The sequence below is a fragment of the Vicia villosa genome, linkage group LG4 (genome assembly GCF_029867415.1).
Source record: "Vicia villosa cultivar HV-30 ecotype Madison, WI linkage group LG4, Vvil1.0, whole genome shotgun sequence".
Classification (NCBI taxonomy): Eukaryota; Viridiplantae; Streptophyta; class Magnoliopsida; order Fabales; family Fabaceae; genus Vicia; species Vicia villosa.
In genome coordinates this window covers 437,873-463,831 of record NC_081183.1, presented here as the reverse complement: position 1 = coordinate 463,831, position 25,959 = coordinate 437,873, and the positions used below count along the sequence as shown (strand labels likewise).

The 25,959-nt window shown below is 34.3% G+C and overlaps 2 protein-coding genes across 3 annotated transcripts; both read left to right on the top strand.

The window, feature by feature from the left end:
- The first annotated feature begins 420 nt into the window (after positions 1 to 420).
- LOC131594271 (uncharacterized) lies at positions 421 to 20,803 on the top strand. 2 transcript variants are annotated; one of them, XM_058866357.1, is made up of 25 exons: positions 421 to 571; positions 966 to 1,089; positions 1,169 to 1,231; positions 1,826 to 1,927; positions 2,013 to 2,178; positions 2,815 to 2,913; positions 3,981 to 4,127; positions 6,156 to 6,195; positions 6,399 to 6,456; positions 7,214 to 7,296; positions 11,064 to 11,162; positions 13,824 to 13,939; positions 14,024 to 14,142; positions 14,723 to 14,793; positions 15,372 to 15,477; positions 16,075 to 16,214; positions 16,309 to 16,467; positions 16,542 to 16,645; positions 16,814 to 16,989; positions 18,008 to 18,197; positions 19,229 to 19,328; positions 19,722 to 19,890; positions 20,063 to 20,145; positions 20,236 to 20,312; positions 20,444 to 20,803. In XM_058866357.1, the coding sequence occupies exons 1-25, from the start codon at positions 497 to 499 to the stop codon at positions 20,613 to 20,615; spliced, it is 2,838 nt and encodes a 945-aa protein (XP_058722340.1). In that variant the 5' UTR covers positions 421 to 496; the 3' UTR covers positions 20,616 to 20,803. The 2 variants fall into 2 exon arrangements, with proteins under 2 accessions (XP_058722340.1, XP_058722339.1); XM_058866356.1 differs by having other exon boundaries at positions 14,021 to 14,142.
- Positions 20,804 to 23,497: 2,694 nt separating this feature from the next.
- LOC131598676 (uncharacterized) lies at positions 23,498 to 25,641 on the top strand. The gene is made up of 6 exons (XM_058871262.1): positions 23,498 to 23,769; positions 23,841 to 23,894; positions 23,969 to 24,049; positions 24,126 to 24,195; positions 24,286 to 24,374; positions 25,224 to 25,641. Exons 1-6 carry the CDS (start codon positions 23,596 to 23,598, stop codon positions 25,356 to 25,358), a joined length of 603 nt encoding a protein of 200 aa, XP_058727245.1. The 5' UTR covers positions 23,498 to 23,595; the 3' UTR covers positions 25,359 to 25,641.
- Positions 25,642 to 25,959: the final 318 nt, after the last annotated feature.

Sequence of the window (25,959 nt, the reverse complement as noted above, 5' to 3'; positions counted from 1 at the left end):
TTTAATAGCTGATTTTTAGACAAAATCAAAGACAAAATTAGGGGCAAAGTTAGTAAAAATAAGGTGTAAAAATTAAAACGGACGAATAATCAATGGTGTAAAGTTTTTGCCTAGGCTGCCTAAAATTCCTGGCTCCGCCACTACTTAAAGTTAATACCAGAAATTTCAAATATCCGGTATATGAAAAATACCGGATATTTCAAATTTCCTGTGTGACTTCAGTTTATAAAATTATCGAAAATTTGAAATTTCCGGTATTAGTTTTTTTCTTCCCAAAAGGTAAATTTTTTGAATAATTAGTATGGGAAAATGTTACGGGAATAATGTAAAATGGAGGTGACATGTATTACTTGGGGGTGTCAACAGGTTAATTTCTCCGGCTAAAATGAGCCCAAAGTGTTGGCCCAATGGTTTACTAATCCGGTTAGTAGTCCATAGTATAATAACTAGTTTTAGTTTTATAATTGTTTGAGAAAGGCAAAGGAATTACAGTAAAATGTTTCTTCGCATATTCAGCCTTAAACGTCAGTCTTCACCATGGAAGCTCCTACTCGCCACCTCTACTCTTCTGGTAATCTCAACTTTTCTGTTTATTATTCATCTCAACCATTGATTCAACCCATGCTTGACTGTTAGATTTTGCTTTCATTTTTTATTTTCGTAAATTATACCAAAAGTTGTTTTAAATGGGTTCGGAAGGGAAAAAGGTGTATCTGTGTCCGTGTCCCTATCAGACACCTTGTGATTACGCTGAATTTATTAATTTTTCTGAAATTGTTAGTGTTGTCCTTCCCAGACACTTTTGATTTTGTTTAATTTATTAATTTTTTAAAAATTATTACCGGTGTCGCCGTGTGTGGGTCGAGGTCGTATTCGGGGTGTTCTGCTTGATAGTTGCTAAGTTTTCCATTTTTGTAAATAAAGGCATTCACTTCTTTGATGCTTGTTATGTTTTTCTTTATCAGTTCTTAGCTGCTACTACATTTGGATCTCCTGCTGAAACTCACAAAAGTGGCAGATCATCCGTGTTCTCACTATTTAACCTCAAAGAAAAGAGTCGATTTTGGAGTGAGGATGTTATACACAATGGTATGTGTACACCATGTTTGTTCAGTTTTCTTTTCTAGTTTGGATTTCTTTTGATTCACTTGGTATGTTGGTTCTTCAGAATTTGATGAATTGAAGTTTACAAGCCATGGAAAAGTAAGCGCATTTAATTACACCAATGCAGGTATGTGTGCATTCTGTCAAACTTCTTCTCAACTTAACTTTGCCTCTTTGCTTTTATGGGATGAAATCAATATGGGTCCCAAACTTTGAAAACAGATCCCACATAAACTGGTAGGATTCACTTGGATTTCATCCGATAAAAGAGAGTGTTAGAAATAAGGTGTTCCTAGCACTCGTCTAATTGTAATTTTATTGACCAATTGCGAGTAAGGGAAAGACATGTAGCTATATGGTGATTCCTCTAAATCAGTAACTATCCTAACTAATTGACATTTTTCAAGTTGGAGTTTCCCTATTTTGCCCCCTTTTCAATCTTTCTGCTTTCCCTTCCTTTCTTTCGTACCTGTTTCACATCACGTCGATTGAAATAGTTAATTGATGGAATTAGCACAAATGACCTTTGTTCAAATCTTTTTCAGTTTTTCTCCTATCATTTGTGTTAATTCTTGTTCGAGTTATATTATTGTTTGTGTTAATTCTGAGTGTTTTAGTCGTTTGCTTCTAGTTTAGCAGCACTAGGCTGTGAACTGGCTGAAGCTTCCCAGTTCATTTTGAAGATTAAGTACATACTATTTTCTAATTTATTGTATTTCAGGTAATATTGCGAACTATCTAAAACTGCAGGAAGTTGATTCCATCTACCTTCCCGTTCCTATCAACTTTATTTTTATAGGATTTGAAGGGAAGGGCAACCAAGGTACATACATAGTTGGAAGACTAACCCATCTTTTCCATGATTATTTTATTATTGTGGATTCCATAGTGCTTTTTATGTCCGACAGAATTCAAGCTTCTTTCAGAAGAAATTGAGCGTTGGTTTACAAAAATTGATCACATCTTTGAACACACGCGAATTCGACATGAAGAAGTTCTTACTGCATTCTACAAAACAAGTGTAGATAAAATGCAATGGCACCCCCATCCTGTTGCCAGTCACATAAATTACAAGTACGACTTATCGGTTAAATCCTGAAATATAATACAAGTAATTCTTTCATTTTATTTTAACATGTTCTTTCTTTTGAAGACTATATATTTCTCATTTTAAAACTAAACCTTCTCATCTTATCTCATTGATAGTCAATTTTGTTCGTGCCTGTTTTTCAGTTGTTAATTCTTTTGGCAATTTATCTTTTTTTTTATATGTTAATTTATTTTATGCTCGACTCATTTTAAAACTAAGCCTTCTGATCTTGTCTCATTGATAGTCAATTCTGATTGTGTCCGTCTTTCAGTCTTTACTTCATTTGACATTTTTATCTTTTATTTTTTAATATAAAATTATTTGAAGAATGCAATTTCTTTTTAATCAGCCAAAATAAGCTAAATCAGATAATTGACTCAAAAGTATTTTTCAACCCATTTGTAAACCCATCAAAAACAATTGGAGAATTTCTCTATTTCTTATTTTGGGCCTTCTTGGTTGAAGGTGTTTGATGTGGCATCTCCAAAGTAAATCTGTATAGAATTCTTTCTTATTTATTTGTTGTTTGAATTTTCTTTAGTGAGAAAGTATATGTTATCATTTCTTACTATGACCGTGGTCTTATCATTTCTTACTATGACTGTGGTGTTCTGGTGCAGCTATTCTGTCCATGCTATTGAAATGGGAGAGAAGGTTACTTCCATATTTGAGCATGCCATAAAGGTCTTTGGTCGCAAGGAAGATCCAGTTGGCAATGGGTAAATTATGTTCAGATTAGTTAATACTTATTAGAAGAACCATTTTAACAATTTTGTTCTCTTTATACATTTATGCTAGCATTTTATTACATTTTTTATTTATTTTCCCATTATGAAAACTAAGTGCATAAGCACAGATTCACAACTTATTAGGACCCAAAACTGAGATAATAAAATTGATTTGTATTTTTTTAATATAGAAAATGCACTATGATCAGTGGTGAGAAAACTCTGTAGCAGCACTTACACAAGAAAATATAGGAAAATAAAGACTGACAGTGGTCGGAGCAAAGCTCATTACAAGACGTAGAAGGAAATTAAAATATGGAAGAGAAATACTATCCCTTATTAGAGAGAGAACCGGCTCTTCTTTTTCGCCTAACTTCCAATGCAACTTACTAAATCTCAGATGCCTCCCTCATTCTGTTACACCCGGATTATACCCATTCTCCACCCTTTATGACTCCCGAGTCCTTCCTCCCAATTACCCTATGCCACCCGTGCTTCTGTTATGCTTGCTTTCTCTCTTCCCTATTCTACTAATTATTTTACCCAAAGGCCTTGATGGTTTTAAGAAGCCTTCTCTTTTCACTCACTTCTTTCTGTCCTCTATGCATGTCAATTAGATAGTATACAGAAAAAATGAGCAGTATATGAGTTTTAATGATTCAATTGCAAGTTAGAGCATAAGAACGGAGTCTAGATTTCACTTAGCCTATTTGTTAAATATCGTTCTGCATTCCCATTCTTGTAACCCGACCTAAATCCCTTGTGGTACAAGTAACCATGCATCAACCAACTTGGCCATGCGGGTTGTGCAGTCACGTTAACTAAACAAACTACTGTAAATGTTGTTCAACATATGAAAGTGGATTCCTGTCCTCTAGCTAAGCTTTTTTATCCTCGACCAAGTGGAAATGGTATTATGAAAAGGATGTAAAAAGATTGCAAATGGGTTTCTAATTCCAAATTTCCAATGATTATTTTTTCTGTTTTTTTTCCCACTACATGTTTAGAAACATAATTTGACTTGTTTTATTTTCTCCTCTTCCAAATTCTATTTGCAGGGATAATGATGGTGATTGGCAAGTAGATGTTGACATGATAGATGGTCTTTTGTCTAGCCTGGTTGAATACCTTCAACTTGAAAGTGCATATAATATTTTTATTTTGAATCCCAAGCGTGGTGAGAGGAGGCATAAATATGGGTATCGGTAAGTATTCTTGTTAAATATAGTCATTTACTATAAACTACTAGAATGCCATCTCTTTTACATGCTAAACATTTGCTGTATATTAACACTTATTTTTAATTGCAATCTAACTTTTTCCATTATTGTGATTGTTAATAATAATGGAAAAAGGTTGCCTCTCAATAGGTTTTGGTTACTATGTGGAGATACAAGAGAATGAGAAACTGTGTATGTGAATAGCACTTTAGAAGGTCTAGAATATAGTGAATTACACAACTAATTATATTAATTACAATTGGAATATGCTACGGAAGATTTACAGATATAAGAAACTTTCTAGGTATCGAAGTGAATCAATCTAATTGTGACATTATTTCTCAAAGGAAGTGTATTTCGGTCTTTCGGACAATATTGAGGAGGCCCCTCACTATCACTCGTCTAGATATTTCTTTTGTTGTTTCAGTGGTCTAGATATTTCCCCAATCTTTGTGATAGTCATTAGGAAGTAGCTCTGGACAAGGTATGCCATATGAACACAAAGGTCATTTCCAAGTGCTTGGGTGCTCAAATGTTGATTAGGTTGGTTCATCTTTTGATAGACGTTCTACCTTAAGATATTGTATTCTTCTTGGAGGTAACTTGTCTCTTGAACAAGTAATAAGTAGGATGTTATAGCTAGATTTAGTGCTGAGGCAGAGTTCCTTGCAATGGCCTTGGTCACATGAGTTTATTTGGATCAAGCAGTGAATTCACGAATTTATGTTTTGCACAAGTCTCTAAGATGAGATTGTTATGTGATAATCAAGCATCTCTTCAAATTGAAATAGATTGTCGTTTCATTAGAAAGTTTTGTATGGTTGTATAGTCACTAATTGCATCTCTGCTTTAATGATCAATTAGTTGATATTCTTACGAAAGTATCTCCGGGGTCCCCAAATTGAGTTTTAGTTGTAACAAGCTTGGTGCATATAATCTACATGCTCAAACTTGATGGGGAATGTTAGAGTACATTAGATATTAGACCAAAGCCCATTAGTCTCTTGTTACAATTAAACTCAATTTGGGGGGCCTCGAAGAGACTTTAGATATATAGACACACATAACTTAGTAACTATTGAGAATGTAAATGAAATACATGTTTACCTCACATTTGTACATGTACTCCCTCTGGTCACTATTATAAAACAAATAATTATTTTTAGGTTCATTGAATAAATGATGTATCTTGTTTACATCTGAGGCAAAATACACCTGGTATTCAATTAGTCTGAAGAATGAATATTTGCCTATGAAGCCCAGGCTCGGATACGGACACGAGGACACCGCTAATGTAATTTATGAGCACACTTTATAAAGAGTCTAAAGTGAAAACTAAAATTTATGTATAATTACACTCAGTACTCTCAATCAACCAAAAAAAGACTGAAATTGAGTACTTTCAATTAAGAAAAAAAAAAGAGTATCGAAAGAAAAAGAGTGAAATACGGGTGGTGGCGACGGTGGAATACTGACGTGTGGCAAAGCGTCATGCGGTAAAGATGAAAACAATCAAAGAAGATGAAAACAAACAGAGAAGATGAAAAAAAAAAAAATTAGAAATACGAGTTGTTTTTATAGTGGAGGAAATGGAATACGAGAGGTAACAAACGTTTTTTATTTTTTAAAATTCGGAGAATTTGAGAGGTTGATGTGTCAGTTATTTGAAATAGTGTGTCGTATCTGTGTCTGTTATATTTTAATTATTTTTTCATTGGAGGCTTTAAAAAAGTGTCTGATACGTGTCGTATGCGTGTCAGTGTCCGATACATGTCCGGTGCGGAGACACGCCTTCAGATTGCATTTTATAATAGTGACCAGATGGAGTGCATTTTATAATTTTAAAAGTGCTAGAAAAGATCTGTTTCATACATATTTTGAGCCAGATCTGTTTAATGTTTTAAATGTAAATGGTAATTAAAGTATAAAAGATTTGATGTGGTCATTTTTTATAATTGTGTCTGTTTATATTGCTTTCTTCCGTTGATTTTTATTTTATACATAATATTTCAGGAGAGGTTTATCCGAATCCGAAATTAACTTGTTAAAGGAGGTATTTGGAACTTTCCGTCTTTTGTCTTTTAAGCTTATCTAAATCTGATATTGGTGATCCATTTGTAAAATGTATCATAGCACGCTTGATGTTTTTCTACTTAATTTATGAGAGTTTTGGATGCTGAACTTCAACTGTTATTTGTTAAATATTTATCTTTTAGGATACCTGAAGTCAAAACTAACAGCCTCCATGTCATGCAGAATAAGAGTTTGCAAGTGAAGCTTCTTCAGTCAGAAGTGGTTCCTGAAGATACTCTTGGTATGAAACTATTCTCCATGTATGTTGAAGGATACATAATGGCTCAAATTAGTGACTCCATCTGGTTTGAAAGTGCATCCAATGTTGTTGTTTTGATTTGCTTTCGTAGTTAGATTTTAGAAATTCCTTTTCACTTCTCCTCATCGGAATATTAGAGAATAATCAAATATTTTATAATTTCATGATATTGTTATATTAGTATCCATAATTATCTCCTAAGGTTAGTTTTTGTATTGTTTAGTTATTATTATCATTTGTTTTCTAATTTTCCTATTTATTGTGTCCCTATAAATAGGGGGTGGTGTTGGTCTTTAGTATCAAGTTGATATCAAATTATTGTCAATAATTTTACCCCATTGTCACCATTAAAGGCCCTTATTATTTGTCTTCTCCTTTTATCCAAAACCCATAATTTCAACATGATGTCAAAGCGGTACCATTCTCTGTGACCTGTTGTTTCATTACTATTCTGCTGCTAAATTTCATTAATTATAAAGAAACTCTAATAATTTGTCAGCCGTAAAATCTGCCATTCTTCTCTTGTCCGATGTGTTCTTTTCCACCGCTTCTGATTTTCCGGTCACTGTATATCACATTTATATTTTATCTTTTAAATGGTATATTTGTAACAAACTTAAACCTTAATAAGATAAACCCACTGCCATTATCCAAAGTCCTTGTAATTTGTCTTCTTCTCTTTTCAAAAACCCATAACTTCAACAGGATCCTCATTTATTACTTACAAATTTTTTGGCAGCGCTTCCAAAGATTCAAAGACCATTATATGCAAAGCATCCAATGACGAAGTTCGCATGGACAAAAACAGAGGACACTGATACTGTAAGTATTTTTTTTTTTATCAAAATAATGAAGCATATGAAACATAGATTCCGACACAGACACCTGATACAACACGAACACTTGACACTGCTAATGTGAATTATATAGGACACGAACAATGATACATATTTAACCATTTATTATAATTAAATAAAATTTGAATATTATTGATAAAACATTTAGATTGAGAATTAAAATTGAGTAAGTTGTTTCATTAAAATGTTCTAAAACAAGTTATGATAGTATTTCACCTTTAGCCATAGTTAGAATTATGTGAACTGTGCAGATTTGATGAATCTTGCTTTAAAACTATTTTGTATTGATTTCTGTAAAGTTTACAAAGAAGAGCAATCTATTTAAAGTGTGTTCTAGTAGGTTAGGATGTGATAACTGACAAACACATGTTAGTCAGTTAGTTACAGAAGTTAGAGTTAGTTACAAGGCAACTTGCCTGCTATGGAAAGTCTACATAAGCTCTGATGAGCTTGAGTTAAGTTATTCCTTTTATATTCATCCATCAACTATCGAATAAGCTAAACTTTTACCCATCATTGATCATTGCTTCAAGACATCTTTAAACTTGTAGATTTCTTTGAGTTGCGTCCAAGGAGTGTCTAAAGTGTGTCGAAGAAGCAAAAAAAACTTTTTCTGGGGACACTTATCTGTTCTAGAGACATGTCGTACGAGTGTCGAACACCGACACATGTTGGACACGCCTAATCCAAGAGCTATTTGTACTTCATTGACATTTCTTTCCCATATGTTTGCGATTGGAATGCAATTATCAAAATATTTAGATTTGTTACTATGGCTAGTATTGAAAAACCATCTCTCATCCAATGTGGGGCTTGATTTATTTTCAATACACCTGTTCAACACTATTAGGATTTATGCGTGGATATAAATGTTGGGCTGTTTGAATCGATAAGCTTTGATAACATATTAGGTTTTTATAAAACCAGTCTATAAATTGAAGATTGCCCCCCACTTATAAATATAAACATATGTTCAGACTATCTCTCTTCCAATGTCGGACTTGGTTTTTTTTTCCTATAGCTAAGAAAATAATAAATAATTTGTGTATGAGAACGGTGGACATAGTATACTGTTGTTGTCTATACTAATGGATATTGGTTTAGATCTCCTTACGATAATAGATCAATCCACTTCAAGATATTGTTTGTTCTCTATCAAGCAATATCTTTTCATGAAAAGCAAGAAATAAAGTGTGGTTCCAAGATCACATGCCAAAGTAGAATATTGATGGTGGCTTTTTACTACAATGGAACTCAGATGCAGTAACTTGTTGATTAGTTAAAATCTTGTGAAGTTGTAACTGTGATACCTGTTTGTGATATTCAGAGTGCTTTATACTTTGCACCTAACTCACTCTTCCATGAACCAACCTACCATAAAGAGATAGTTAATGTGAAGAGTATTAGAAGTCAATTTATCATGGGATTCATTGCATACTCAGGTTTGTTATATCCTAGGGAATTAGAAAAGAATCCAAAATGAAAGTTGGGTCCAAAAGAACAGTGGCGCCACCACGTGTTACACGAGCTTAAGGATTGGAAATTTCTACTAGAACAAATATTGATTTGGATACTCTATAGTCTATAGCAGAGTTGTTAATCCCGGATAGCGGAGCGGAGCGGCCGACCTCCGGGAATGGGAATAGTGGGAATAGCGGTATCCCGGATAGCGGGATAAATTTTTGTATATTAGTAATTATATAGTAATTTATGAAACATGTCATGTAATACTATAAATAATATAATAAATTTATAAAAAATCTAATTAATAAAATAATAATAGATTAAACTGATATATGTTATTATTATTTTTTTATTATTAATGATATTATTTAATTAGAAGTAGTTGTTCTGACTTGGGAACAGGATTCAGTAACTTTGGTTTGGTTATTTATAACTTTGTAACTTTAGTCATTTTTTAGCCTATTTTTGTGAAATTAAAAATTTAAGAAAAAGAAAAATAAAGATGATAGAAAGTTATAGGTGAGAAAAAGAGGGAAAGTCACGTGATTTAGCCATGCGACCTGTGCCTATTAAAGTTCCCTTTTACAGCTGTAAATAGCTGTTGGTGGTACAATATTCAATATATTATTTATTATTTATTTTTATTACTTTTCAACATTTTTTTGGGAAAGTGTGTATCCCTTCTTCGTCTTCTTTCTTTTGCTACCGCTTTCTTTACTTCTTCATCTTGTTTCTTATGTATTTCTTCTCCTCTTCTTATCAAAGTTCAGAAAAAAAAAGTCTAAAAAAACACAGAAAACGGGATAACGCTCCGCCCGCGCGGGAGGGGGCCGCTCCGCTACGGAGCGCCGGGATAGCGGTCGGAGCGGCCGGGAATGACATCTCTGGTCTATAGCAAGTAATTAGCCAAGTTAAAAAATCTAGAGTTAATATAATCATGAGTATAAACGAAGTATCAACCATTGAGTTAATAATAACATTACTTAACATTTTAAATGACTTGTTCAGTTTAGAGGAGGCAGGTCCATGAAATAGAGAATTGAATGGGCTACTATACTGAGCTGGCAGCGAGAGAAGAAAAGGAGGAGGGTGGTTGCATTTTTTGTGGGTTAGTTATTAATACACTAGGTGTAGGGTAGTGAGGGCATCTTTGTAGGATCCTTGCTATGTTGTAGTAGTATAATTTTCTTCTATTGATATGATCTGAGAAGTAAGGAAGAGGGTGAGACAAATATCAATGGCTAAAGTCGAGGCAAAATAGACACAACAGAAACTAACGTCACGATGGCTGTAGCAAATACGCAGATCAAAACGGAGGAAAATCACAAGAATTTGATGGCGATGTTAATAAAACTATAGGTCAAAACGATAATAGGGCTCATTATGATGTTCAATAGGACAAATAAATGGGATACAGTGTTGGAATTTCCCAAAAGAATAAGCTTTTGAAGGAGACTCAGGAATTTCCCAAAAGAGTAAGCTTTTAAAGGAGACTCAGGATCATTCGAAGATAGGACACAAGACTCTTCATGTGGCTAATGCATGGGTAGATGGAAAAAGTAGAGAAGAAGGCGTGAAATCCTCAAATTTTTGGGCCTCAGACTCCTACTCAATGGACTACATGCAGCAGAACTATCAGACACCAATTCACATGCAGTGGTCCCTCCACAATCAGAACTATTAGCCCTCACTTGTGACTGCGTCACTTTGGCATGCACGTTTAAAGATACCATTCTAAAGGAGTAAGATGAAGGGGCAAAATGGTTACTCCGTAACTTGAGTCCAACTCTAAACCTAATTGACCAAGTCCAAATTTATGGACACATGGATTCAAGAAAAAGAGATTTTTTTGACAAAAAAAGGATATTAGGTACACGTGTTTGGGATAAAGGTGTTGGGAATCTTTCAAGAACAAAAGAAATGATTCTAACTATTGTATAGATTGATCAACAGAACAGGGAAAAAGCAGAATTTTTTGAATGTCCTTGTGGCATTAACACTTAAATGAAAACAATAAGAATGAACAAGAAACCAACCTTAGAGGAGCACTCTCCTTTCATGCTAGTTAATTCTCTAGTCACAAAAAACAAAAAAAAGACCCCCTTTCATTATACAAGTAGACTAGCTAAATGACCCCCCTGTCTTAGTTGCAAAGAGAAACTAACGGCATTTCTATCATAGCTGTCTTTTGCGTTTATGTTTTATAGGGCAGTGTAATTTATTTATTTTTTGAAATTTTGCTGATTTTGGCACAACTACGAATTGCAGGTGGAATGGTATAATATTTGGCTTGACACACTAGATAATTATGGGAAGTTGCGGCAAGGGAGTGAGATAGCTAAAACTATCGAGGCCAAAGCTTTACAGGTATATAATCATCAATAAGCCTCTATATTTCTTTGAAAATGTAAGCAATATGTTTAAATAATTATAAATTATAATCATTTTTAACTAGTTGGAATAATCGTAATCGGCCAGTTAGGTTTATATTAGTCACTATTTAAATATATTGATTAGTTCTTTTACTTTACTCTTGTGAAATGAGTTAGAAATATTCTCTATATGATATTTGTTTTGGGAGCCTTGCTTCCACATATACCCTAGCTGCCATTGTTGCAGTTTCTTCTTTATTTACACCTTCATTGCGGTTTCTTGTTCCTTTGCTTCCTTTCTTGCAGCTCTTTGAGATCTTCAGCCTTGCCCGCTGCCTTGTTTTCACTAAACCCACTAATGTTTTAAGTATTATTTTACCAAGATGAAGATGCAGTTTTCGCGACGGTAGTAAGACCATTAGAATTTCCGCGCAGGGATCGGTTCATGCTCCACCGGAGACACCCTTAGGCTCCGACACTGCCGCAAAGCTGTCCTAGCGCATGAAGTCCACGTGACATTCTGCCTTGCTCCGTTCTCCGCTACCTTTTTGCCGTTGTTTTGGTGGTCAATACAATTTTCCGAGTACTTTGTATTTAGATATTTTTAATAGCAATTGCCTTTTTTCCATTGCAACTATTTCCTCAATGACATATTGTGTTGATGAATTCTCCTATGTGGTCCACAAGACTCCTCTTGCTCTAACGGCTGCATCGGCTTTGTTTAATCCTAAAGATCTCAACATGTAACAAGGCTACTGTCTGAATGGCTCAGTTGATGCCCCTCACGCTAAAAGGCCACGATAAACTCGACCATATTGAAGGGAATCATCCTGCGAAAATTGGTGCTGACTTTATCATGCGGGATAAAGAAGATTTTGTCATGATGACTTGGTTGTGGGACTCCATAACTCCTAAAATTAGCATAAATCATACTTTCCTTCCTATTGTCTGAGAAGTTTGGGAATTCTTTGTGAGAGTTACTTCTTGATGCAATGTATTTCCACTTGCTATGATTTGAAGACTAAAATCTTCAACATAAAGCGGAGAGGTCTCTCAGTTACCGATAAATGTTGGAATTTAATGGTCTCTTGCTTGACTTGAATAAGTATACGAATTGAAGATGGAGTGTTGCTAGGATACTACCACCTTGATCACCTTCATTAAGACGGATATGGCCTTTGAGTTCATGTTAAGACTGAAATTGAGTATTCACAGTGAGGAGTTACATCAGCAAACCATCATGCTTGATGAGAATCCTTCTGATGGGTCAACATTAGCAGTAGGGAAAGCAGGGTTCAACATCATCTTCATCCAAGAAGGGTAGGGGCTTCAAATTGTACGGAAAGGAGCAAGTTCTTAGCTGAGTTGGAGGCTTCCTAGGTGTACACTAGAGCTAGGACCATGTTGCCACATTGGCCCGATACTAAAGGCTTCATAAAGAGGGAAATTGACCTCCCATCCTTTATAAAGATGTCTTTTACTGTCTGAAGCCTCTACTTGATTCTCTTAGTAAGCCTTTTGGATTTTGTTCATTGGCACAAGAAATTTGTTAGCTATTTTGGATTAAAATTGTGCAAGAGGATTTGAGATAAAAAGTGTGAAGGCTCTATGAAGTTGTTTGGTAACCATTAGTAGGGGTGATCATGGTTTAGTTCAAGAAGAAAACTGAATCAAACTAAGCTGAACTATAATTAAGGTCACCAATATTGTTTTGAAACATTTTTAAGTTAACCCAACCTCGGTATATGAAGTGTCTTTGATTCATCAGTTGTTCCAACAAGTGAACTATTTTAAGGTCAGACTAGAGCAGTTCATAGATTCGGTTAGGTTCTTATAAAATTTTGAACAGGTTTAATTCTTAATATTATTAATAATCCTATTCAGCATAACAAACAAATTATATGGAAACAAATTCAACCTAAATGTTTCTAGGCATCAACTGACAAATGTGTTAACAAAGAGATTACTAGCCAAGCATTTCAACCATTTTATTTGTGAGGTGGCAATGATAGTTGTTATTAACCACTCGAATAGCCTTTGGGTTTGGGTAGTGTGAAACCCGCACTCGACCCTACCCGTTGCCATCCCTAGTTGTTAAGAAATGTGGTTGGGCCAACTCATCCCTACAAACCGGCTTGTTCAGACTATATATTGTTCGATGTGAGACTCTTAACACACTTCTTCAGGCTCAGGGTTGGACATCTGGAGCGTGGAAATAAATGGTGAGTGGCCCAGTAGTGAAACCTGATAGCAAGCGGCCCACCAAATCTTAAACGAGGTTCTGATACCATGTTAAGAAATGTGGCTGGGCCAACTCATCCCTACAAACCTTGTAGGGTGAGGATTGCCCCCACTTATAAAGACATGTTCAGGCCGTATATTGCCCAATTTGAGATTCTTAACAATAGTTATCTATCCAATATCTTGGGAGGGAGTGTCATAATAATTGTTATTTGCAAATATTTGTAATAATTATATTCAATCTATAAATCAGATCTATTGGGTTTAGAATAATCTCGGTTTAAAAACATTAGTGTTTGTATTTTATTTATACTTTTGAATTTTGAAATATATCAGAAATATTCTCTACACAATAATTTTAGGATATTATTTACCATACATTTCATTAATGCAATTCGTTTTTTGGTATTTCAAGTTACTAAAAGGGAAGGATCAAGATCTAAAGCTCCTATTGGAAAGGGTGTTGAAATCTGGGGACTATAGTGGTCTTCGAGCAGAATGTCTCACGGACACGTGGATTGGAAAAGACAGGTTCTTTTTATCTTGCGTGGCATATGCAAAGACATATACGTTTCTTTCTATTCACATTTCACATTCATTCATGTTTTGTAGCAGATGGGCCTTTATTGATTTAAGTGCTGGCCCTTTTTCATGGGGACCTGCTGTTGGGGGGGAAGGCGTGCGTACGAAAGCAAGCTTGCCCAATGTGGAAAGGACAACTGGTTCAGCCTCAGGTAGTAATGATGTGTTTGATTTTGGGTGTGTGCACGCCAGTTTGATATATAGATAGTGGTAGTAATATTTCGGATAACCATAATTACTAAAATGGCAACAGATTCCACTTTATATCCATATATAAAATATAAATAGGAAAATGATTTGAAAAAAAGGAAAAACACGAAGACAAAATCCGAGTTGTATTTCTTTATTAAAAAATGACATAAACTGTACAACTATATCATCCTTATCGAGTTTGTCCTTATAATAAGGTTAAGATGGACAAGACTTTGATTGTTTTATATCTTCACTACTCTGGAAGTTCCAAAGGAAAAGAAAAAAAGTGTGCAATTATTTTTCAATGTAATTGAGTAATCTGATGTTTGTTAGGGGGTCCAACTAAACTGATTAATTTCTCTTTTCTTTTTTGTAACAATAAACAGATTACTTTCTTAAACAACTTAAACTAGGGTAGGCCCAGAAATATGCACGTTTTCTTGTAAAGTTGAACCTTAATTATTCAGTTCATCTTGCATAGTTTAATTTGAGTTGTCATTGTTTGTTTATGTTATTTTGATTTTCTTGTTGCTGATTCAGAAATTTCAGAAGAGGAAGCTGAAGACCTTCTGCAAGATGCTATTCATGAGAAATTTTCTGTATTTGGTGATGTACGTATCATTCTAATGATCTTATTACCGTGGATTGCATATTATATTTAATGCTTCTAAGAACAAGGTTTCAATGAGTTGTAGCAAATAATGATCACTTGTTAGAATCAATGTTATCAAATAGCGGCGTCTTGGCCGCTATGACGGATATACATGGAGGTTTTTGGGTGCAATGGTAAATATTAGCCGATATTGCAGGCTTTTCCTTAATCTGCTATAACGGCGCTGCAAAGAGGCCGGTTTGGTGGGATTTTGGCTCTCTGCCATGGACCGCCATCCGCCATCGACAACACTGGTTAGAATCCATCCACTGCAGTTGATGCCAAAAATGAAAAGAAGAAAATTAATTTTGTGACTCAACATAAATAATTGATGATTAGAAACTATATGAGATAACATTCAATATTGAGACGAAAGTGAATTGACTGTACTTCCATGCATGTTTTTATACTTTGATGGCTGGCATGTTAATTAGGAGGTTTAGAGGAATTATGGCCTAAGCATGTTTGAGATCCTGTCTCTTTTTTTCAAAAAAATTGTAATAACTAGTAAGTCAGTTTTGATTTCTAATGTTGCAGAAAGACCACCAGGCCATTGACATTCTTCTTGCGGAGATTGATATATATGAGCTTTTTGCTTTTAAACATTGCAAGGGAAGGAAAGTCAGACTTGCTCTTTGTGAAGGTAATCTGTTTAATATTTTTGGGCTTTGTTTTTTAAATTAAACTTGGATAGCGAGCTATGGCTCAAGGGTAAGATTGTTGCATTGTGACCTGGAGGTCATGTCAACTCCTCAAGACACCCCTCTTCACTTGCAGAAATAAGGCTCTTACATCTACTCTTTTCAGACCCTACATAGTGATAGTCTTGTGCACTGTGCTGATTAAAATTGAAGTTTGGCTAATACATTTTTTCCATAAAAAATGTTTCCTTGAGCTTCCCTAACAATATTGTTTTTGTATGTGAGCAGAGAACAAATTTATTCACTTGGCAACTAAAGAGAGATATTTTTGAGGCAAATTGCGTCAGTAATGATCTGGTCATGTTTTGTTTACATGCACTCTGAATAATAAACACAATCTTCTTTTTACAAGAGAAAGTAAATGAGCTAAAAACATTTCCTAATTTGAAAAATGAATAATATATTTTAAATATGAGTAATGTATATGTACTAATATCTTTATATAGACCATTCCAACCTAATTGATTAAAGGTCCGATTACAAGTTTAATATCTATATACTTTATATTTCATACATCCTTAAATTTGTGATAATTTCAGAACTTGACGAGAGGATGCGGGATTTGAAAAATGAGCTACAGTCTTTTGAAGGTGAAGAATACGATGAAAGTCATAAGGCAAAAGCCATAGAAACATTAAAAAGGATGGAGAGTTGGAATTTATTCAGTGACACACATGAGGTCAGCTGATTGATCCGTCTGTGTTGAGGTTCATTTGTCTGACTTTTTATTTTAAAAGTCTATTTAAGAGGTTTTAGGGTTTGCCTCAATGCAGGACTTCCAAAACTACACAGTTGCACGCGATTCGTTTCTTGCACATCTTGGTGCGACACTGTGGGGATCTATGAGACATATTGTATCACCTTCAGTTTCTGATGGGGCCTTCCATTATTATGAGAAGATATCCTTTCAGTTGTTTTTCATGACACAGGAGGTAAGATGTATGTTCCATCATATAGAAAGGCTAGCAGCAGTGGAATATTTATGTTCTTGCTATTATATTTGCAGAAAGTTAGACACATTAAACAACTTCCTGTGGATATGAATGCTATAAAGGAAGGACTCTCTTCATTGATGGCGCCTTCTCAGCAGCCAATGTTCAGTCCGCACATGTATGCAGTCATAAGTTTTTTATTCTGCTCTTTTCTTTTCCAACCTCAATTAGAATATGGCAGATGAAAGTTCTTTGCAGGCACACTGAAAAATGCTTGATTAGGCGCGTTGCCTTAAAATGTGCATTTTTCCTAGGTTTTTTTTATGCTAATGTTACTAAGTTTCAGGTTACCTCTGTCAGATGATCCTGATTTAGCAATGGCCTTCTCTGTTGCACGACGAGCAGCTGCTGTACCCCTGTTACTTGTTAATGGAACGTACCGAAAGACAATCCGCACCTATCTTGATTCTTCCATTCTGCAGTATCAGTTGCAAAGGCTAAATAAACATGGTTCTCTTAAAGGTCTCCTTCTTATGTGCTTCTTTAATTTTTTTGAATGGAATTTGCATAAACCTGGGAACAAATAGAATTGATTGGGCCATCCTCTTGAATTAAAAAATATAAAATAAGGGAAAGTTCCGAAGTAAAAGAATTTTGTCCATTACTGAGTTTTTAGTTAGCACTAGCCTAATATTGTTGCAGTTTGGTTTTTTCTTGTTGAAGCTTTGATATTTTTTGCTTCTGTTTTGAATGGTCAAGGCTCATCTTTTACCTCATCCTACCCTTGATGGTTAGGCTTTAGTAGCTTTTTCTTTATGGTGGTTCAGCATTCTTCATTGGGTTTGGTTTGAAGTTTTGATATCATTGGTTGATTGTGTTATCATTCTTCGCTGGTTTGTCCAAAAGATATTTGTTTGGGCAGTAGCAAAACTAGAAATTTTCCATATTGTGGAAAACAAAATAGGCAAAACATATTCACAAATGAAATACTTCAAACTTTTACAAATAGTAAAAATTATTTGACACTTTAAAGTCAATTTCCCCCCTTTCTAGGAACAATTCCCCCCAAAATGATATGCATGCATACACCAGTGTTTGGGTTTGTTTATTTCATGTGTTATATTTTCTCTTTCAAAAGGTATATTTGTGACAAGTTTAAATCTTAATTCGAGGCGGAGTGTTAGAATATTATAAAATATCTTATAATATCTTTAATATTGTATTAGAGTGTCTTAAGATATTTCCTAGAATTAGTTTATACTTTAGGATTAGATTTTACATTACTTATTATTGTGATTTGTTCTCGGTTATCCATACAAAAAGAGATTAGTGTATAGGCTTTGGTATCATGGTAGTATTGAGCCATTCTAATTAATATTCAAAGTTTTTATTATTTCTTTCCCTCTTTTATCTAAAATCCCACAGGCCACAACTATTGAGTTATTTTTTTTCTTATTTCCTTTTTATTTGAGAAAGTGTTTCTCTTTCGTTACTCAATTAAGGTATATGACTAAGATAATATTCTTTATAAACTAAGCAGGTAGGCATGCAAATTCCAGGGCCATGCTAGAGGTTCCAATCTTTTGGTTCATTCACAGTGAACCATTGTTACTAGACAAACATTTTCAGGCTAAAGCACTATCCGACATGATTATTGTCGTTCAGTCAGAGCCCTCTTCTTGGGAAAGCCATTTACATTGTAATGGGCACTCACTTCTAATGAACTTGAGGTTAGAGCCAGAAACATAAGTTTGAGTTTTAAACTGTCTTTTTCATATAACTTGCAATGTAGGTATAATTTATTGGCTGTATAGAAAATATATTGATGATGGAGTTGAAAGATTCAGGATATTAAGGGATGTCTAATCATATTCATCATAGGGGCCTTGCGTTTTCAACTTTTTGTGAGATTCATGGTTGTCAAAATCGGGATCTCGATAAAGATCGTTAGGGTATAGAAAAAACGTAAATCGTTAATCGTAACACGGATCGTAAGATCTCAACAAATAGACAAAATTATAGAAATAACTAGAAAAAATTACTTTAACATAAAATTCTCATTAATTTAATCATCAATAGCAAATATTTTATCCAAAAAAACATAATAGAAGGATTTGATTTGAATTTATAGAAAAGATAGATGAAGGGAAGAAGTCGATTCATTGTATAATTAATCGATACAAAATTCTCAGAGTTCTCGTACCTTTTGTTTGCGGACAATCCTTATTTTACAACTCTCAAAAGCTCATTTAAAACATTGCAGGTCCCAAAACTCTAAAATATGTGTGCATAACAGTCATGGTTAATTATAGATCAGTTTATGGGACGATTCCAATTGTTTAATGACCTGATCGAAACAGGTCTAAAGCGGGTAAAAACAAAAAATGGATCGTTGGGATCTCAAGATCCCACGATTTAAAGATCTTTCTCTAGGAGTTCACGCTCCAGCCATATCCAAGATCTTTGTGCCACTTAAATTGGTGGCCAGTTGCCGGAGCGTAAGATCGTAGGATTTTGGGAGTTAGAGTGAGATCTCGACAACCATGGCGAGATTATGGTATTTTATTAATTTAATAGGGGAAAGGGAGAAATTTAAATCTCAAGTCATATGATATAATATTATTCAAGATACAGTTTTTCTGAAGATACTCGGCAGTACTTGAACTTTTGTATTGAATAATTGTGATAAGACCTTTATTTATAGAACATAAAGCCACTAATCAATTCTTCCATGGTTTTATCCTTCACCTGGTCTATAAAGGCAGCCTATAAAAGCTACAGTAGCTGCTACTGCTGAGCATCTTGCGGGTTTGCTTCCTCTTCATCTTGTTTATGGTCAAGCCCATGAGACTGCAATGGAGGTATGCTCGTATGTCCAATCTATTCTTATGATGTATGTAGTGTTTTAGGTCTAATTAAATAGATATATTTCATTTGTTGAGCAAGCTCAAGTAATGTGAAATGATTGTTGGTGCGCATACTTTTCTCCCCTCCCCATTTTGGCTATTAATTGGGTGATGTGCATGTTCTCACTTATCGATTCACCCTTCTCCCTAGTAGGCGGTGGACTATTTTTTTTTCATTTTATTCTTAAAGCAGATGCTTAGTTCCTTAATTGCATAGCATTGCTTTATTAATTATCATACTTGTATACTTTATGTCGAGTTTGTTGAATTGTCAGTAATCTAAATATAGCTTCATTATCAAGTATAGTTAAACCGCAATTCCTAAAGATTTGTTTCTGAACATGACAGGACTGGATATGGTCGGTAGGATGCAATCCTTTCTCTGCTACATCACAAGGTTGGCGCATTTCACAGTTCCAGTCTGATTCAATTGCTCGAAGTTATGTTATCACAACTCTTGAAGAATCTATCCAACTGGTTAATTCTGCCATTCATCGCCTACTAATGGAGCGTACTAGTATCCTTCTTGTGTACTATTGCTGCCATTTTATGGCGGAAGAGTTATCACTTTCTAAAGACATCAATCATGGGAACAGAGGATGCCATTTGTTTTCCAGGAACATTTGACTGCATTTATTTTCCTTGTGATGCAAGATGAATTATCTATTTGTGTTCTTAACAAAATTAAGCTCCAAACACTTTCATGATCTTCCAGTCCCAGGAGCACGAGCTTGTAAACAAATACAATTATGTTGTTAGCCTTTGGAGAAGAGTGAGTACTAGTCACTAAATTGCTGCTATAAATTTTAAATATTATTCTTAAGCAGTGGATACCATTATTTTATATGAATATTTTATACAGGCATCAACTGTCACTGGAGAACTGCGATATGCTGATGCACTAAGGCTACTAAACACTTTGGAGGATGCATCCAAAAGGTTAGACAACATAAACTATTCCGCATAAATAAACAAATAGAGCAGTTTTGTTGATGGAGATTATGGATTAAACCACAATTTCATTGGTTCTTTTGCCTCTTAACAAGTAACAAGGCTTTTCATTTCTGCAGATTTGTTGATCAAGTTAATACAACCCTTGCCCTTCTACATCCAATTAACTGTACAAGAGAGAGAAAAATGCAGATGGTGTTTGATGTGACTACTATTCCTGCTTTCTTGATTGTTCTAGGGTGCCTTTATATGGTATTTAGGCCCAGGCGACCAAAACCAAAGATTAATTGAGGTTTCCGGCTATCACTATGACTTTTAATTAGATTGGTACAAGGATTTTTTTTTTTTTTTGTACAAGGGTTTACGGAAAGGATTTACTAGTTTTATACATAAATACTTTGTAGTAGGACTTTAAGATGATTTTTGTTGTCTCTTTGTTGTCTTTATTTATCATCAATTTCAGAGGGCCCCTGCAAACATCTCTTTGTTGTCTTTATTTATCATCATGTTTCTGTTCATATGAGTCGTAGAGGTCAATATTGAATTACATATTGGTTTTGTTAGTGTTTAAATGTAGTATATATATTTGCATTTTATCAATGTAGTTTTTTTAATTTTCAACTTCAACCATGTCAGAAAGATCTTAGCTACAACTAGTTGATGACTGGTTCAAAAAAGTACTTGCTAATTCTAGCATGAAAGATGTTGATTAGACATTGATTATGGTTGTTTTTAACATTCACATAGATGAGTCATGCGCAAATCAGCAACTTCCATCTACCATCTACCAAATAGTAAGATGAGGATCACTTCGTCCCGTGTGTCTTGTGTCTCATTCATCTGTGTCTTATCTGTGGCACATAGCTATCACATGTCAAATTTTAGTGGATAATTTATGAGTTGACTTGCAAGAAGATACAAATGAGTGTCTTACAACTCATGTCTCATGTAAATGCCTCTCATGTAAGATTTAGATAGTTGAAGTTAGAGTATGAAAGACATTTGAACACTTCATTGGCAATAAATGACCAATAAGTTAGAGATCGACATATGGCACGTGATTGGGATACAAATCCTCTATTTGGTTGATGGCACATGTGATATACCTGAAATACTTCAAAAGCTTAGAATCAGTTCACAGTATGCTTGGGTGCAATTTATGATGCCTACATATATGCTCAAATGTGCAAAGTAAGGAGCTGATTTGATCTTTTTTTTTTAAGTAACCTTGTTAATTTGTATAATATCGTATTATGATTGATGGAAAATCATACATAAATACATACTATAAAAGGATCCTCATGAATGACCCTGAATCAAAAGATTAAGTGATTTCCTTTTAAAGTGCAAAACACACTCAATAAAACTAGTAAGGCACACAAACTTGACCGGTTGTAAACACTTCTACGTGAAGGTGAGAAAATACAAGATAGGAGATTAAATTGTGTTAATTTTTTTTTTCTTCTTTTTCTCTTTAAAAACTCTTGCCAGATTCTGAACACAATATTAGAAACTGAGTCAGAGTCCAATGATAGCACCAAAATAAAATTTCAAGATAAAGAAGAAGAATACAAATGATATATTCTGATTCCTTGCACAAAACAGGAGTAGTCCAATCCCTTACACTTCCAAGAGATTTTTACCATAACCAAATTTGATTACAAATGCTCAAGTACATACACTAGAGACTTCTAAATGTTCAAACACAAAAGTAAAAGACTTCACTACTCAAACACACAAGCAAGATACTTCATATGCTCAAGCAACCAGGAAGAGACTTCAAATACTCAAGCAACAAGTAGGAGTTTTCAAATGCTCAAGCAACGAGCAAGAGACTTCAAATGCTCAAGCAACAAGCAAGAGACTTCTAACAACCTATCTTACACATAAAAGATTGTTTTAGATTTACACTTGATATATAATAAGAGGTGTAACCAAAATGTAACAAAAAAACTCTAAGACTTAAGAATTTCTAAAAATTTACAATTGATTAGAAGTTCTAAGTGTAGCTTGTGTAAATAGTTTTGACAGAGTAGTAACTCTTTAATTGTCAAAGCGCAATGTTGTATTTTCTCCAAGATTCTTCAGCTCCTTTTATAGAGGAACATAAAAGAGACGTTGGAGAAGACTTCATGAACAATTATTCTTTGAGATAAGCATCATCAGAGATGTTGGAATGCTTCTTGATATGGTTAATGTCGTTGAGAGACCTTTTGAAATTACTTTGCTACAAGAGGAATTATCAGTTGCAATCCTTCAGTCTTTTGTAGATTTTCGCTAAGTCATCACATGATCATAAGAGGACAATCACAAGAAGACAAAAAGATTTCAGAGTTTGATAGTGACCTATCAGAGTTTCTTGATCTTTGAGCTTTGACTGACTTTAGGTTTTGAGTCTTCAAAAGACATATCTCAACTTTTGATACTTCAGACTCTAAGTCTTTAGAGGTTGACTTAATCTTCAAAAGTTGTATTCTTCAGAGTCTGAGTCTTCAGGTTCTAATCCTTCATAGGTTGACTTTCTTTAGACTTTAGTCTTTAGAATTTAACCTCTTCAGAAGCTAATTCTTCATAGTCTGATCTTCATAATTTGCATCTTAAGGCTTCTCTTTAAATGTTTATTGCAGTGTTAGAACTGACTTTGAATTAAAATTTATTTTAATCAATGTTCCTGCACACTTGAACAAACATCACTATATCCAATTGTTCTTTAAATATTTTGTTATCATAAAAGAGTAATGCTATTCTTACACCCAACACTTACACCAAACACTATTCACCGTATTTATACGGTGAACAGTGTTTTTTAAAATAAAATAATAATATTTATAAAAATTATTTTTTATTTTTAAAATTACGGACGACACTGTTCATGTACGGATGTGCATTAACCAACTTCATTACTGCATTAACCAAGTTTTTACACTGCATTAACAAAGTTTGATGACTGCTAAAAATTATTTTTAATACCTAGATATTACATTAACCAACTTCATTATTGAATTAACCAAGTTTTTACATTATATTAACAAAATTTGATGACTACTGTACAGTACTGTTGATGGGTGTAAAAATAGCATTACTCAAATTTAGTTAATGCAGTGTTCAAATAAGTTATTTTGAGGGTGAAAAATGTAATTAAGTTATTTTGAAATGTATTTGTTAAAATCCATGTAGGGGTAGGGAAGGTTCTGGAAGAGCAAGTAGCAATTGCATTGCACCGCATCAGTGGAAATAGGGGTTTGGTGGGTTGTAGAAGAAGTAGTCGAAAATGTCGTCGGGAGGAGAAGAGAAGAAGCAACCAGAACAAAAACCTTCCTACACTTATTGGGTTAGGAAAATCACGGAAGATGCCGCACCTTTGCCCGTCCATAACAAAATAATTGATGCAACTCCTCCTCCCACTTCTCAATCTCAATCGCAACTTGGTTCTGCTTGGAATCGAGTATGTGATGTTCTTTCTTTCCTCTCTTTACTTATTTACACACATTCATTCATTGATTGTTATTATTACAGGCAGGCACATGGGAAGAGAAGAGTCTTAACTATTGGGCCATTCCAAGAATTAAGGTTTCTCTTGCAATCTCATACATCCACACACACAGATTCATAGTTTTGTTAATAATATGCTTTTTGTTTTTCAGGAGTTGCTCCTTTCAGTGGGCTCCATACCATTCTCCTCCGGCAGTGCACAAGTTGAAGATGTAACTAAATGTGTTGGAGATGTAAGTTTTACCACAACCCTAGCTAGGGCTTTCTGTTTCAACCTAGATAGATCTCTTATTTGCTCTTATTTATCAGGCACTTGTGGTGGTTGTTCGGAACAAGAAACGTGTCAGTTTCACATATGAGTTGTCCTTAAAAGTGAAAGGTCACTCACTACTCATTACCTTACTACTAGTATTCATCTTGCCACTTCAATCTTTCAATTGCTTAACTACTGTTTTGCAATTGGATACAGGGGAATGGATTATACAAGGAAATAACAAGTTGCTTGCGGGGCATATAGATGTTCCTGAGATCTCATTTGGTGAACTCGATGACTTGCAGGTACCTCTTTATTACTGCTTTTCAGACACTGAAATTGAAAATGGCTTACCTAGATCTCAAGCGGTTGATTAGATTTTTTGGGTTTTCTATTTGGTTTGTACCATAATGAAATCGATAATGACACTATGCAAGTATGAGGCCATGTGTTTTCCCAATATGATTTTGTGATAGCTTCATAGCCACACCTATTGTGGAAAAGCTGGTAGAATTATCTTTGCTGATTTGGGCTTATAGAAGAGGGTATCTTTGATTGGGCAAGATCAAGAAAAACCATAGGTCAAACCTCTGGGAAGATTATGGATTTAGATAGTCTTTTATTAGACATGATGATTTACAGTAGAAACCCATTTAATTAATCTCACTGATCGAAACTGGTTTAGACATTTTTTTATGAAGAAAAGTGGGTTGAAAGGGAGGGCACTCATTTTGTGAGAATTAGAGTTGGGACTTGGGAGAGTCTAAACAAACTTACATACTTTCTGCATATTCTTTCTGTAAAAATCCTTATACTATATGTGGTTTTTCCCTACCAATTTTGAATATTGAATTGAATAATTTACTAACTTTCTTTGAATTGAATATATATATATATATATATATATATATATATATATATATATATATATATATATATATATATATATATATATATATATCTTCGTCTAAGATGTAATTTTTGAAACAAAGTGCATAAGCAGTCATCCTTTTTTTCGTGAAGTTTTTTGGTTTTTGCTTGTTTAAATCCTAAACCCATATCATTCTTCTTTTGTGAAGTGACTTTCCAGTCTACAGAAAGGAAGCTTTGTCTTGATCATTTGTTTGCTCATTACGGCAATTTTCATGATGCAGGTGGAAGTGAGACTTAATGAAGCACCAGATATCTCACCTCAAGATAAAATTGAAATACACAACAACTTGAAGTTATTTTTACAGCCTATTCGGGAAAAGTTGCTTCAATTTGAACAGGAACTCAAAGATAGATAATGGCTTCTAGATGTTGTCAATTTGATTTCATTGGGTACTTCTATTTATGGTACAACCTCTTCAGAAATAATTTTTTCCGTTACTTCCGCATTGAAAGCATGGAAATCCTCTTATGTAGACTTAACTTTATCGTACAATTGTTTACTACATGCATATGTTGTGGTTTCGCTTATGAATGAATCAGCATGGAAATCCTCTTATGTAGAGCTAACATTATCAGACATTTGTTTACTCTACATAGATATGGTGTGGTTTTGCTTATGAATGAATCTCATTTCAATAAGCTATCTCCTTTGTGGTAACCCACGCCAGACATTTTTTAAGAGTAAAATAGAAGGGAAGTTATCAATCTTATTCAACTGCAAACTGGTGGCTTTATAAATAACTCCAATTGAAAAGAAATCAATCCTGGTAGGATTTCCTAATTAATAGGAATAGTTAACTATATGATAGAAACAAATTTTAACAACTATGGCCGCTAAGCAAAGCACTTTCAACATTCCATCACTTAAATTATTTGCACTATTGCAATTAGTATTTTTCAAGCATAAAACACATTTCTAGTAGCATTTGCAGTTTCTCAAATGCTTTGATTTAATAG